Source organism: Trachypithecus francoisi, unplaced genomic scaffold, assembly GCF_009764315.1.
Source record: "Trachypithecus francoisi isolate TF-2019V2 unplaced genomic scaffold, Tfra_2.0 Lachesis_group0, whole genome shotgun sequence".
In the NCBI taxonomy this organism is placed as follows: domain Eukaryota; kingdom Metazoa; phylum Chordata; class Mammalia; order Primates; family Cercopithecidae; genus Trachypithecus; species Trachypithecus francoisi.
In genome coordinates, this window is record NW_022681453.1 from 160,408,131 (window position 1) to 160,422,952 (window position 14,822).

A 14,822-nucleotide genomic window follows, 5' to 3' on the forward strand; every position below is an offset into this window, starting at 1 on the left:
TGGCTGTGGCGGCTGATGGGGCCCCTCATTCCCTACTCACTCTCCAAAGATGAAAACCTGCCTGTAAAACACAAGACTCAGCATAGAGAATAAGGGTGACAACTCCTTCCTGGGGTCCCAGGGAGAACTTACCCTCTTTTGACCCGTAGAACTCTGCCACCACAGGCTTCAGGTTATTGGGAGCCAGGTAAGCGTCATACACCAAACCCGCATCCAGCGTCACAGCGTCCGCTTCGTTTAACTGAAAGAGAACAGGCCAGTCCTGGATGAAGCCCTGACTTCCAAGGAAGGCCCACCTCAACCCGCACAAGTAGAGAGTGGCTACCAGGACTCCACGGACCCAGGGTCAGAACTTGATTAGACCATGCACAGCCCTGCTGGCTTCAGTTGACTCTGTCTCCCTTGCAAGGGCACTTAGCCACCAAATTCCTATTCCTTATGCATAGAGGGAGAGATGGATTGTGTTTCTCTTTTCCCTGGTGAGGTGCTCAGCTCCTGGTCAAAAATCCTACGTGACTTTACCATAGGCAATTACAAAGGCTTAACCTGGCAGGCTCCACGGGAGAAAGCCGCCCTTGCCACCCCAGACTCAGAGCACAGCCAGTGCAATGCAGTCTCTGGAGGGGACTCTGCTGTCAAGGATGCAGCTCGCTTGGGGTGGCCACGCTTTTTTTACACCTGTTTTCATTCCTAACCCATGACCTTTGCTCAGAGACCTCTTTATTTTGAGACTTCCTTTGAGGTCTTCCTCAGGTGCTTCTGTGGAGATTTTTTTTTCTAGGGGAAGATGGAAACCTTGAAAACATTCATCTTCACTCTGACTCGGTACTCAATGCTCTTCCTTCCTGTCCTGGGTCCATAAAACTGCAGGACCCTTTTGCTGAGGAACTGGGCACTTTCTCTGGGTTTAGCTTCTTGGTGATACCACGTACTGAATGATCAAAAGCTTGATTATTGCTTCCATTTTTGCTCATCTCTGGTATAATTGTCTACTCCAACACACGAGCAGCTCATCTGTCTATCTCAGCTCCATTTTACAAGTGAGAAATCTGAGGCACAGAAAGGTTAAGTCACTTCCCCTGGCCACGTAGCCAGTAAGTCATGGAGCTGGGATTTGAGTCCAGACAGTCCAGGTTTGTTTCTTATCATTACACCGTTACTTCAGATTATGTTTCTTTTTGACTTTGTGCTTCTATAAGCCCTCATCTTTAAATCAACAGCTCCCTTCAAATACTATAGCTGCCTTCTTACTGGATCTATAATTTATTTTCTTTTTATGTAAGTCCTTAAAGCGAGCCAAACTCTCTTTTATTTAGACACTTAAACACATAGTTTTACTCCTTTTGTGCTTTAAATGTCTTTAATCAAAATGATTTTTCCAGAAGTCCTTGCCGGTTCTCTAAGAAGATTTCTTATTGATCAAATTACAAAGCAGGCCAGGTACAGTGGCTCATACCTGTAATTCCAGCACTTTGGGAAGCCAAGGCAAGCGGATCACCTGAGGTTAGGAGTTCGAGACCAACCTAGCCAACATGGTGAAACCTTGTCTCTACCAAAACAAACAAAAATTAGCTGGGCTCGGTGGTGCATGTCTGTAATCCCAGCCACCTGGGAGGCTGAGGCAGGAGAATTGCTTGAACCTAGGATGCAGAGGTTGCAGTGAGCTGAGATTGCACCATTACACTCTAGCCTGGGTGACAGAGCAAGACTCTCAAAAAACAAAACAAAATGAAACAAAACAAATTACAAAGCAAAAACTATAGTTCCATGAGCTTTGTTGTGTTACAATCAAGTAATAAGACAATAGTATTTCTAAATGAAATGAAATATGTTGTAAGCCAAACTATATCAGACGTCTCACTCTTGTTCCCCAGGCTTGAGTGCAATGGCTCCATCTCGACTCATTGCAACCTCTGTCTCCCAGGTTCAAATGATTCTCCTGCCTTTGCCTCCCAAGGAGCTGGGATTAAGGTGCCTGCCACCACGCCCAGCTGATTTTTGTATTTTTTTAGTAGAGACGGGGTTTCACCGCTTTGGCCAGGCTGGTCTCGAACTCCTGACCTCAGGTGATCCACCCGCCTCTGCCTCCCAAAGTGCTGGGATTACAGGCATGAGCCACTGCGCCCAGCCAATTTTAACCATTTTGAAGTGTACATTTTAGTGGCATTAAGTACATGCATTCACATTGTTTTATAACCCTCACCTCCATCTCCAGAAACTGAAACTCTTTACCCATTAAAAAATTACCTCCTATTTCTCCCCCACCCCAACCCCTGGTAGTCATTATTCTACTTTCTGTTTCAATAAATTTGACTATTCTAGATACTTCATAAAAGTGGAATCTTACAATATTTGTCCTTTTGTATCTAGCTTGCTTCACTTATGTTTTCAAGGTTCATCTCAGTGCAGCATGTATCAGAGTTTCATTTATTTTTAAGGCTAAAAATATTTCATTTGTGTATACCACATTTTATCTATTCACTCATCAATGGACATGTGGGTTGTAAAACATATTTTTAATATACCACAATACAAAACAAAACTAAGAGACACAATGGGCCTTTCTGTTCCACAACAACTAGACCTTATGTATGAAACACACTTCGTGGTTTTGTTTAATCTGCAAACACCTTCCCTTCCCCAGTCCTCACATTGTTGAATAAAAATGAAGCAAACCAACGAGAGCTTTGCCCAGTGCAGTGGGGTTGGGAGAGTGGTCAGGAACCTGGTCTTTCTTTTCCAAGACACCAAGAAATCACTGGTGCCTCAGGGGCTCAGGGAGCTGAAGAGCTAAGGCCTAAAACACAGGGTCCAGCACTTGAGCTGCAGGGTTCCCAGGGGAACCTGTGCCAGCTGGGAGGGACAGGATTATAATCAAGCAAGATCTCACAAGTCAAGATAACCAAACCCAGAAGAAGGAAAGCCACAGAGAGAAGGCTGGAGGGAAGCCAAGGGGAAGCCATCAGAAAGACACTAGTAGAGGGGGAAATCCCCAGCGCAGATTCCTGGAGGGAAGCCAGGCTTCATCTGGATGTGTGTACCTCTTCCACCTTTTCCCTTCGGCTAACCTCCTGCTTGCTTTGTGCTGAGAACTGTAGAATTTCCCACACTTGACAAGTCTGTCCAAACCCCTGCACTAAGAGACCTGACCAGACTCTGGCATGGCTCCTAGCAGAACAAATCTCTATCCCTGGGATGGCCCTGGTTCCCCTTAAAGTGCGTGCCTGAGAAAACTCAGTGCTGCCAGGAAAATATATCTGTTTCTTCTAGCCGACACAACTGATGATAGGCCCCTGACCTCCCTTTCCAAGAGCATTTACTAAAAAGGGCTGAAAACTGTGAATATGTATCTCTTGAAACTCACAAGCATCTGTCTCAAGGACTGAGAGCCATTCCTTTGCAACACAACCATCAGGATGGATAGAGTGTCTGTCTCCCAGTCTCTGTGGGAGAATAGAGTCCTAATCAAGAGAACTGCCAGCTATGAGACACAACTGGCCTCCTCACATTTACACTGACCAGCCCTTTCTACCTTTTTACTTCTCTGACTCTGCAGAGCCCTGCGTTCTCCCCTCCCTCATTCTCCCTTTAAAATGCCCACATCACCGCTGCACAAATCAGAATGGAGCCCAGCTCTTTCCCCCACTGTCAGTAGTTACTGAATGAAACCTATTGTCACTGCCTAAACTAATATCTGGCTGTGCTTATCTTTGACAGGTCCCATCACCCTGGCTTCCCTCTAGCAACTTGAATAAGCCCACTCTGCTCTGCCTCAGGCCCTTTGCATCTGCTCTTGTTCGCTGCCTGGTATGTTTTACACTGGAGCCAACCCGGGCTAAGTCCTTGGGTCTCAGCTTCATTACATCTCTCTCAGAGAGATGGTCTCTGACCACCCAGGACAAAGCAGGTTTTTCTGTGAGTCCCTGTCAGAACACTCTTCTCTTTCTCTCTATTGTACATCCCCACATTTTGGAGTTAGTTGTTTACTTATTCGTGTGTTTTTCTGCTCTCCTGACTAGGCCACAAGCTCCCTGAGGGTAAGGACCAGTGTGTTTAATTCACCACTGCAGCCCCATTGCCCAGCATGGGAGCTGACAAGTACAGATAGGCAGGGGCAACGTTGAAAGGATTGAGAGCATTTTTGTAGACCTAAGAACAAAGGGATCAGCTGTCACCTGCAATCAGGACACTACTCTTCCCCCTGCATGTATCACTCGTCTTCCCAGTTGTGTATCAAAAGCTGCCAAAGAAGGTCATATAATAATTTTGATAGTGGACATTCTTATTTATTTTTTTGAGATGGAGCCTCACTCTGTCACCTAGGCTGGAGTGCAGTGCCAGGATCTTGGCTCATTGCAACCTCTGCCTCCCCGGTTCAAGCGATTCTCCTGCCTCAGCCTCCCAAGTAGCTAGCTGGGATTACAGGCATGCACCACCGTGCCCAGCTAATTTTTGTATTTTTTAGCAGAGATGGGGTTTCGCCATGTTGGCCAGGCTAGTCTCGAACTCCTGACCTCAGGTGATCCACCTGCTTCAGCCTCCCAAAGTGCTAGGATTTCAGGCATGAGCTACTGTGCCCAGCCTCATAGCAGGCATTCTTATATTTTTGCTGAGTTCAGAGAACCTAGTGTCTCAAAACAGTCACCCTTGCATCTACTGTGTCTGGAAAGCAAAAGTCAATGTGCTTTTTGACTTTTGCTTTCCAGACACATTAAAGAAAACCTCCCAATTTCCATTTTTGAAGTGATTTTAATAACAGTCAGGGTTGACTGCCCCACATGTCAGCCTCCTACCTGTGAGTAAAGAATTGCTCCAAAGTGACCGGAGATAGAGAAAGTATGGCTTTCTTCCACTCTCTTTTAGGCAGCAGCGACTTACCGCAATGGCCCTGATGCAATCAAGGTGGGAGGCTTTCTTCACACATGCAACACTGGGACCATCGGATGGAAGGACGCTTTTCATATGGTCGCGGAAACTCTGGCACTTGGTGGCCTCGTGCTCTGACACTGCACACCATCTCACACTTTTCTCAGGGACAGCCAGACACAGCCCTGGGGGAGAGAGGCCAGAGATGGAAGAGACCCACTCCCTGTGCTGAGGGAGAGATAGCATCGCCCCTAGAAAGGCCTTGACAGCCACATCCCCTCAGTCCCATCCTCCTCTCACTCCTGTCCATGAACGCTACAGGGCACTAGTTGTACTGCATTCTGAGACTGGGCCAATAGAAGGTTGCCCTAATGGCCTCCCAGTTTCCTCCTGACCACCCTCTGCTGGCCAGAGGGATGCAGGCATGACCATCAGCTCCCAGCTGGAGATGACAGTCTGCTCTGTCTCTGCCTTGTCTCCTCCTGTCACTGTCCTGGCCCCTGCCCTGCCATGGAACATAAGCCTCAGTGTGCACAGGGTGTTTTCAGCTACCCCAACACATTGGCTGGATACCTCAAACTTTGGAAAACCAGCAGGGGAGGAATTGTCATCTTTTTGAGAAGAGGGAATGAGACTCAAAGAATGATGCCTTTTTTTTTTAAACCCCAGGTCACCCTGCTTATTGTTGGCCAAGCCAGGCCTAGAATCTGGGTCTCCAGACTCTGGGTCTGCTACTCAGGGCACAAAAGAAGAAAACATTCTGAGTTACACCCCTTCTTGGCCAGTAGTTGCGGGTAAATTAATGAAAAGAGAATTAATTTGTCTGTGACTCTTGTCTGTTGCTCTCTGTTTAGGAATAACTAAAAACTCCACGAATTCAACAGTCTCCCCTCTGTCTCCACTGAACTATCCCTCCATTTTCACCACACTTTTTGGCTGCCATTCAGAAAAAAAGCTGAAGCCAGCCATGGGTAACTATTAAAATCCATGTGGTTGCAGAGATAGCATCCTTATCACATGAGCTTTTGCCCTGTGCCCAAGGCCCCCTGTCATCTCCACGGAAACAACAAATGCTGTTATGTTGTGGGCCGTGACAGCAAGGCTGACTCACTGGCTCTGAAGAAGATCCACAAAGCCCGTGGCCAGGAGGCCCACAGCTCCCCAGGATGCATGAGAAGGGGCCACCCCAGCGACCCCCATCATCCCCCTTGGCCCATGGGAAATCCTAGGAGGCAACATAAGTCTGTGGCAGCCCCTCCGCAAAGCCATGCCTCCAGGGTTCCTATAGGCAAGAATGTGTCCTCAGTGGAGCATTACCTTGCACAGCCTGTGAATTGCTCTGTGTGGGGATAAAGGCAAGTAACGTGGGGTCCTCTCTCAAGGAATTGCTAGCTTATGGGGAGAGACAACTAAACATGGAAGCCCCAACAGTGTGACAAATGCCCCACGAAGGGCAGGCAGAAGTTAGAGTATGAAGGGGGCCCCACCTCAGGAGGTTGGGGAGTGAGGTGTCAGTCACTGCCCCATAGCAGGATGTGTGCAACATCTGCCACTGGTACCCGGCATCCGCCACCTAGCTGACCCTCACCTGACCCTCCCAGGCAAGTGCTGTCATGACTCCTTCCCTGGTGAGGAGCCAGTCAGGATTTGGATCCAAGAAGTCTGGCTTCAAATCCCATGCTCTGACCGCTCGATGGGTGCTCTGACAGCTCCCAGGGCACCCAGGGGACATCAGACTCTGAAAGGGGGAATGGTCAGACCTGGGAGGCCTTGATTGCCGTGCTAAGGAGTTTGGACTTGACAAGGGGCAGCAGCAAAGGGTTTTGGTAACCTGGTTAGACGTGCTCTGATTTATTGTATTTCGCTGCTGCAAGATTTACTGGACAAAGAGGAGGACGGGAAGGAGACAGTGAGTGCAGTGAAAGGTGTCTAGAGGCCCAAGCAGAGGCCGGGGGTGGGGCGTAGAGAGGCAAGGGAAAGGCACCCAGGCACCCAGGCTTCCAGCCTGAGCGAGGAGTGCATGCAGGCTGCGCGGTGGCCGCCCGGGTTGCAGAGAACGCGCCAGCCAGCAACTCTGCACTGCTTCCCCGCGCCCGCACTCACCCAGGACCGCGCAGGCCAGCAGGGCTCCCACGGCGAGCCTCATCCTCCGGGTGCGGCGCTGAGCAGCGAGCACAGTCGGATTCACTTCTGTGCAGCCTCCCGTGCCCCACGTCCTTTTATTCCCGGCCCGGGCCAGCTGGGCGCAATCTTTGACCTCCCGTGTTTGTGCAGCCCGGTTGCCCAATCGCCCCTCTCCCAACCCCCCTTCCTTACTCGCCCCACTGATCACCTCATTTCCTGAGCTCTGGAGACGACCCGCGAGTGGAAGGAGTCCAGCACAGAAATGCTGATGAGAAGGGACATGAAGCACAATCCAGCCATTGTCATCGCGGCTCGCTCGGTGCCAGGAGCGGCTAAGGCGGGCTGGGAACCGGGTGGCTCTGCCCCTGACTCCAGGGCGGCCGAGCTGGTCCGTGCCACCAGTCCTATCTGCGCAGTCCACAGAGGGAGACTCCGAGGCTGGAGAGGGAAAAGAACTGCGCCCAGACCCCACACTAGAACTGGAGAATGACCGGCAAAGCCCCTTTTGGGAGAGGATGCAGGAGAAACAAGCTGGCCTCAAGGTCAAAGACAGACTCAGCACCTTTTGCTCCCGACCAGGTGTCCCTCGAAATCCTGCTGCTGGGCTCTCAAAGGTCCCCCACAGAGGAGCTGCTCCCTCTTCCTGCCCGTCTGAGCTCAGGCTCCCGGGCTGGAAAACTTCCTGCCCTCAAGCTTCCTGTGGGACACCTTAGACTAGGGACAGAGTCATAGGGGAAGATGAACTCCCTCCCACAAGAAGGTTCCAGGAACGTGGTCAAGACACTGTAAGGCTCAGAACCAAGTACCATCTTAGCACAAAGCAAGCGGCCCAGTGGAGGGTGTGGCCTGTTCTTACAGCCTGAGACCACCATGTTCCCCTCTAGTCCATGAGTCTCCTAACCGCTTTAATTGCACATACTTATCATGAAAAATGCTGAATTTGTGCCTTCTAGATGCTTATATTTTAACTAAAAAATGTGTACACTTTAATCATGCACAAGGAATAGAACTTTGTAAAAGGATGAGCTAAAGATGAAACTCATTTTCAAATGTCGTTTTGCTTATGCGGCCTTATAAAGGATTATTATCTCAAGGCATAATATACCTGGGGGAAGGTCAAGATTCCTTCCACGAAGTGTAAATCCAGACTTCGGAGATTTTGCCAAAAGTTACTTCTTATCCAACCTGACCAGATGGTCCTTCATTCTGTCTCATGTTTTAGTTAACCAAGCCCATACCAAGCTTAGTGGATATGTCAGGTCAGGCATTTGCTTTTTGTTCACTTGTTTTTGTATTGTCAGAATTATCTCCTAATTCTAGTTTCTTTGTAGAAATCTGTGTAAGGCGTGTGCATCTCGTGAAGATTGGAGTTAAAGCCAGATTATCTAATCTGTGCATCCGTTTAACTGGGCACATACAAACCACAAAATATGGAAATAAAAATACCAAAACAAAGGGCAGGGTCGGCACTCCCCTCTTAACCTATGGAATTGTGAGGTGATCCCCATCTTCCCTTAGGACACCTCAAAGGCTCCATCTGTCATGACTGCAGACTCAGGTGGGAGACAGGGCCAATTCACACATTCAATATGGATGAATGATAATGTGTTAATCTTTTGCAATAACAATAAATATAACTGGAAGTTAGGTTATGTTCTCCCACGCTCCAAAAGATGATCTCATATGCAAAGGGTTACACACCTCCCACTTTAAAGTCCACTGCAGAGGCTTTCTGTTTACAGTGAGGACAGAAGGCAAGTCTGGCTTTCCCAACACATCAGCCTCACCAGTGAGGGAGAGTGACCACTGCTGCCCTGTCTTACTCCCCCCTGGCCCGTCCATGGGTCCCTTGCACTTGAGTCATAGGGAAAGAAGACTCGGCATGAGGGCCATATTCCTACTGTCCCTGCAGCAGGCTCTAGGTAGTGGTCTGGATTCATTTGGAGACTTGTGGTAGGGATGTGAGATGAGCAGGAAAAGTCAGGGGCAAGGCTAACTGGGAGGCACCTGACAGAGCAGCATGCACACGTACAGCTGATGCGTGGACAGGCCCTATAGTAAGCTTGCAGGGTCTGCCAGAGAGCAGGAAGTGCAGTTACCAAAGATTGAGCTCATGCCACGAACTCAGGGAAGCTCAACACAGGGCATGGAAAGAAGATGGTCAGTGATTCTCCTTCCCTGGAGCCCATCTACATTCATAGACTAAGCCCTGCCGAGGCCACTTCTCCAGCCACAGGCCCATAGCCTACCCAGAGCCCCTCAGCAGGGAGCAACTACCTACCGGCCAGGCTGAGTTCTCTCCAGATCAGCCAACTCTATGCCCTGTCCTCAGAGGGGTTCTCTGAGTCCAAGCCCAAGACAGGTGCTGGGAAGGAAGTACACAGCCTCATGGGATATGAAGGAAGCTCAGACAAGACATAGAGAACTGGTTCTCCCACCTCATCTACACGCACCTAGATGGAGAGGCCCAGGGTCTTGGCTCTTGCTCAGGAGGACAACAGCAGAGCCTCGCGTTTGCCATTCCTTGGATGGGGTAGACAGGGGTGAGGCCAGCTTTGGGGTGTACATGTGTGCATGGCCCTAGCTATATGGGGTGCCTATGCCTGTATATGACTGTAGGAGCATGTGAAGGTAAGAGTAACATTACAGCGCTCCGTGTCCATGACACTTGTACCTGTGCTCTCACTTATATTCTTTAATTCTATGCCAGAGATGCTCTGGAGTTGAAATTCACTGTCCCTTTTTATAGCTTAATGATGGCTGAGACTTACTGGGAGCTTCAGTGAGCACTTACCATAACCCTCTGACTTTGGTGCTTTAGCATCTGCATCTTACAGATGAGACAAGGAAATTGAGGACCAGAGAGGATGATACCTTGTTCAAGGTCAGCTGCAAAGTCAGAATACAAAAGAAGGCAGTCTGATTCCAGAGTGTACACATCCACCAGGGACACTGCCTCTCCCAGGAAACCAGGACATGCAGGGGCCAAGGAGCTCACCTGGGGTCATACCGAGAGAGGGACAGACATGAGACATCCAGCTTTGCCATTTCTCCAAAGGCACACAGCCCCCAGGGCTTTGCCAGCACGGGACTGGTCAGTCTGGGAGAGGTCTGAGTACCAACTGCAGATCCTTAGACATGGACTGGCTTGATTGTGCTCAGCTGGAAGAAAATATCATGTTTTTATCCCCTTGTAAGTGTCAGGCACTGTCCTGGGGCAAGATCATTGGGGCAGCCCTGCAAGATAAGATCAGTACCTCCATTTATCAGATGTGGACATTACAGTCAAATGATGGGTCCTCATTCATGGAGCTCTGAGACCTGAACTCACACTTCCTGAATCTTGGTCTTCTCCAGACCACAGCTGCCTTCTTGATATTGACCTTCTCTTTATTTATTTAGTGGGGGAGGAAAGAAAGGGAGGGAGGTGAGAGAGAAAGAGAAAGAGAATGAGAGAGGACATAAAGGAAGCTTACAGTTCTAAACCAACCCAAGCATGAGCCAAATCTTTCACCGCAAACAGGGCAAAACTCTTAAATTTCAACTACGAGTTGGCCCTTAAGGAAATAGCTGCACTCGTGTGTACGTGCAGGAAAATTGGAAAAGCTGACCAGCAGGAGGTGGGTAAGAAAGCAGTGGGCCTCTGAACCAATATTTATTGTTTCCAAATGTTGCCCAGTTGACACAGAAGCAAAGCAAACAAAGAGCCTCTGTTTTGAGCAGTTCCTCCTGTCCCCCACTCAGCGTCCTCCGCCTGACACCAGAGACTTCTCTGAGTCCGGGTCATCCTTGAGAAGCAGCAACCTGGCAGCCTGAGAACTGACATTCACGAAGCCAGTCACCCTGCAAGCCCGATGGGTCAGGCCGTATGACCAGGGGGCTGGGGACTGGGTAGGGTTCTTTTAGGAAAATGCCAGGCATTTTGAAATGCCACATGACACTACTGCTCACTCACTCTCACTCTCTCTCTGTCTCTTTCTCTCTCTTCCGCTCTCTCTCTTTATCTCTGTTCTACCTCTCAGAAGTCCTCGGACAATGAAGATTCTCAGGGTTTCCATTCTTTTCACAGGGGAGTCTACAAAAATACCTGTCTCATGAAGAATAGTCCAGGACCAGGTGGAATGAATTCCATCAAACATTTAAGAAGAATTACAGGGTGGAGGTGGTGGCTCATGCCTGTAATCCTAGGGCTTTGGAAGCTTGAGGCAGGAGGTTCGCTTGAGCTTAGGAGTTCAAGACCAGCCTGGGCAATATAGTGAGAACTCATCTCTACAAAAAGTTTAAATCAGCTGGACATGGTGGCATGCACCTGTATTGCCAGCTACCCGAGAGGCTAAGGTAAGAGGATTGCATGAGCCCAGGAGTTCAAGGCTGCAGTGAGCCAAGATCACGACACTGCATTCCAGCCTGGGCAACAAAGTGAGACCCTGTCTCTAAATAAAGTAAAAGGATTACATCAACATATTCCTCCAGGAACAGAAAAGTAGGAACACTCCTTAACTAATGTTTTGAGGACAGTATGTATACTTACAAAGGAAAAACTAACAAAGACATCATGACAAAGATAAAAAACATAACTTTTATGAACACAGATGCAAAATTTCTACACAAAAGATTAGCAAATAGAATCTAGCAAAATGTAAAAAAGATTAATAAATAATTATCAAATTGGGTTTATTCCAGGAATGTAAGCTATCCTTTCAAGTATCAATCACTGTAATATATCATATTAGTGGAATAATAAAGGAAAGTGGTATGACCCTATCACTCATTACGGGAACATCATTTAATAAAATTCAATATCCCTTCATAACAAAACTTCTTAGCAAACTTATTCTACAAAATTTTCTCAGTCTGATATCAAGTATCTGTGTACCATAAAAATCTACAGAAATCATACCTAGTGTGGAATGTTGAATAAAGCTTTCTTGTTGAGATCAGTAAGACCAGATGTTTACTATTATCATTTCTAGTCAACCTTTTTACTGGAAACAGTAAGTAAAAGGATTGGAAAGGAAAAAAATAAACTCTCATCTTTATGCATAATAAATTGTATGTGTATAAAATTCTGAAGAAACTAGAGTATACTTTAGAATAAATGAGTTAAAGCTGGGCGTGGTGGCTCACGTCTATAATCACAGAATTTGGGGAGGCTGAAACAGGCAGATCACCTGAGGTCAGGAGTTTGAGACCAGCATGGCCAACATAGCAAAACCCCTTCTCTACTAAAAATACAGAAATTAGCTAGGTGTGGTGGTGCACGCCTGTAGTCCCAGCTACTCAGGAGGCTGAGGTGGGAGAATCGCTTGAATCCGGGAGGCAGAAGTTGCAGTGACCCGATATTGTGCCAATACACTCCAGCCTGGGTGACAGAGTGAGACCCTGTCTCAAAAAAAAAAAAAAAAAAAAAGAGCTGGATCAAGGTAGGTAAATACACCAAAGTCAATTGTATTTCTATACTCAAATTGGAAAAAAAAAAAAAAAAAGAGAAGAAAAAACACGAAAAATACTACCTAAAGTAACATAAGAAAAACAAATGCTTAGTATTAAATCTATCAAAAGACATCTAAAACTTTTATGTACCAGACTTTAAGAAATTCAAAGTAAATGGAAAACTATATCTTGAACAGGGAGTGGAAGACTTGATGCTGTAGAAATTACAATTCTCCTCAAATTGATGTAGAAATTCAGTGTACTCCCAATCAAATTCCAAATGTTTTTTCATGTAAATTAACAACATAATTCTAAAGTTTGTAAATGAAAATACAAAAGAGGCTGGGCATGGTGGCTCATGTCTGTAATCCCAGCATTTTGGGAGGCCAAGGCAGGAGGATCACTTAAGGTCAGGAGTTCGAGACCAGTTTGGCCAATGTGGTGAAACTCCGTCTCTACTAAAAATACAAAAATTAGCTGGGCATGGTGGCATGTAGCTGTAGTCCTACCTACTTGGGAGGCTGAGGCACGAGAATTGAGAATCACTTGAACCCGGGAGGCAGAGGTTGCAGTGAGCTGAGATCATGCCACATTAGGTATTTCTCCTAATGCTATCCCTCCCCTAGTCCCCTATCCCCTGAGAGGCCCCAGTGTGTGATGTTCCCCTCCCTGTGTCCATGTGTTCTCATTGTTCAACTCCCACTTATGAGTGAGAACATGTGGTATTTGGTTTTCTGTTCCTGTGTTAGTTTGCTGAGAATGATGGTTTCCACCTTCATCCATGTCCCTGCAAAGGACATGAACTCATCCTTTTTTATGGCTGCATAGTATTCCATGGTGTATATGTGCCACATGTTCTTTATCCAATCTATCATTGATGGGTTGATTCCAAGTCTTTGCTATTGTGAATAGGGCTGCAATAAACATATGTGTGCTTGTGTCTTTATGGTAGAATGATTTATAATCCTTTGGGTATATACCCAGTAATGGGATTGCTGGGTCAAATGGTATTTCTGGTTCTAGATCCTTGAGGAATCGCCACACTGTCTTCCACAATGGTTGAACTAATTGACACTCCCACCAACAGTGTAAAAGCATTCCTATTTCTCCACATCCTCTCCAGCATCTGTTGTTTCCTGACTTTTTTTTTTTTTTTTTTTGAGACGGAATCTCGCTCTGTTGCCCACGCTGGAGTGCAGTGGTGCAATCTCGGTTCAGCGCAAGCTCCACCTCCTGGGTTCATGCCATTCTCCTGCCTCAGCCTCCCAAGTAGCTGGGACTACAGGCGCCTGCCAACACGCCTGGCTAATTTTTTGTTTTTCTAGTGGAGACGGGGTTTTACCATGTTAGCCAAGATGGTCTCCATCTCCTGACCTCGTGATCTGCCCATCTCGGCCTCCCAAAGTGCTGGGATTACAGGCATGAGCCACCATGCCTCATCATTTCCTGACTTTGTAATAATAGCCGTTCTAACTGGCATAAGATGGTATCTCACTGTGCTTTTGATTTGCATTTCTCTAATGACCAGTGATGATGAGCTTTTTTTCCTGATGTTTGTTGGCTGCCTAAATGTCTTCTTTTGTGACATATCCTTTGCCCACTTTTTGATGGTTGTTCAGATCCTTTGCCCACTTTTTCATGGTTTTTTTTCTTGTAAATTTGTTTATGTTCCCTGTAGATTCTGAATATTAGCCCTTTGTCAGTTGGATAGATTGTAAAAAATTTTTCCCATTTTGTAGGTTGCCTGTTCACTCTGACGATAGCTTCTTTTGCTGTGCAGAAGCTCTTTAATTATATCCCATTTGTCAATTTTGGTTTTTGTTGCCATTGCTTTTGGTATTTTAGACATGAAGTCTTTGTCCGTGCCTATGTCCTGAATGGTATTGCCTAGGTTTCCTTCTAGGGTTTTCATGGTTTTAGGTCTTATGTTTAAGTCTTTAATCCATCTTGAGTTAATTTTTGTATACGGTGTAAGGAAGGAGTCCAGTTTCATTTTCTGCATGTGGCTAGCCAGTTTTCCCAGCACCTATTTATTAAATAGGAAATCATTTTCCCATTGCTTGTTTTTCTCATGTTTGTCAAAGATCAGATGGTCGTAGATGTGTGGCGTTACTTTTTGAGGCCTCTGTTCTGTTCCATTCAGCTATATATCTGTTTTGATACCAGTACCATGCTGTTTTGGTTATTGTAGCTTTGTAGTATAGTTTGAAGTCAGGTAACGTGATGCCTCCAGCTTTGTTCTTTTGGCTTAAGATTGTTTTGGCTATGTGGGCTCTTTTTGGGTTCCATATGAAATTTAAAGTAGTTTTTTCTAATTCTGTGAAGAAAGTCAATGGTAGCTTGATGGGGATAGCATTGAATTTATAAATTACTTTGGGCAGTATGGCCATTTTAATGAT

At 46.8% G+C, this 14,822-nt stretch overlaps 1 protein-coding gene and 1 pseudogene across 2 annotated transcripts in view; both read right to left on the bottom strand.

Moving 5' to 3' along the window:
- LOC117084169 (serotransferrin) overlaps positions 1–7,513 on the bottom strand; it is a 32,473-nt gene extending 24,960 nt beyond the window's left edge. For both annotated transcript variants that reach the window (XM_033212643.1, XM_033212644.1), the window contains exons 1-3: positions 6,970–7,513; positions 4,879–5,051; positions 133–241 (exon numbers count right to left, since the gene is read on the bottom strand). In XM_033212643.1, the coding sequence (XP_033068534.1) occupies positions 133–241; positions 4,879–5,051; positions 6,970–7,012 (325 nt within the window). In that variant the 5' untranslated portion in view covers positions 7,013–7,513. The remainder of the gene's footprint in view (positions 1–132; positions 242–4,878; positions 5,052–6,969) is intronic.
- A 3,217-nt stretch (positions 7,514–10,730) lies between these two features.
- The window catches only part of LOC117078783, a 54,579-nt pseudogene continuing 50,487 nt past the window's right edge, over positions 10,731–14,822 (bottom strand).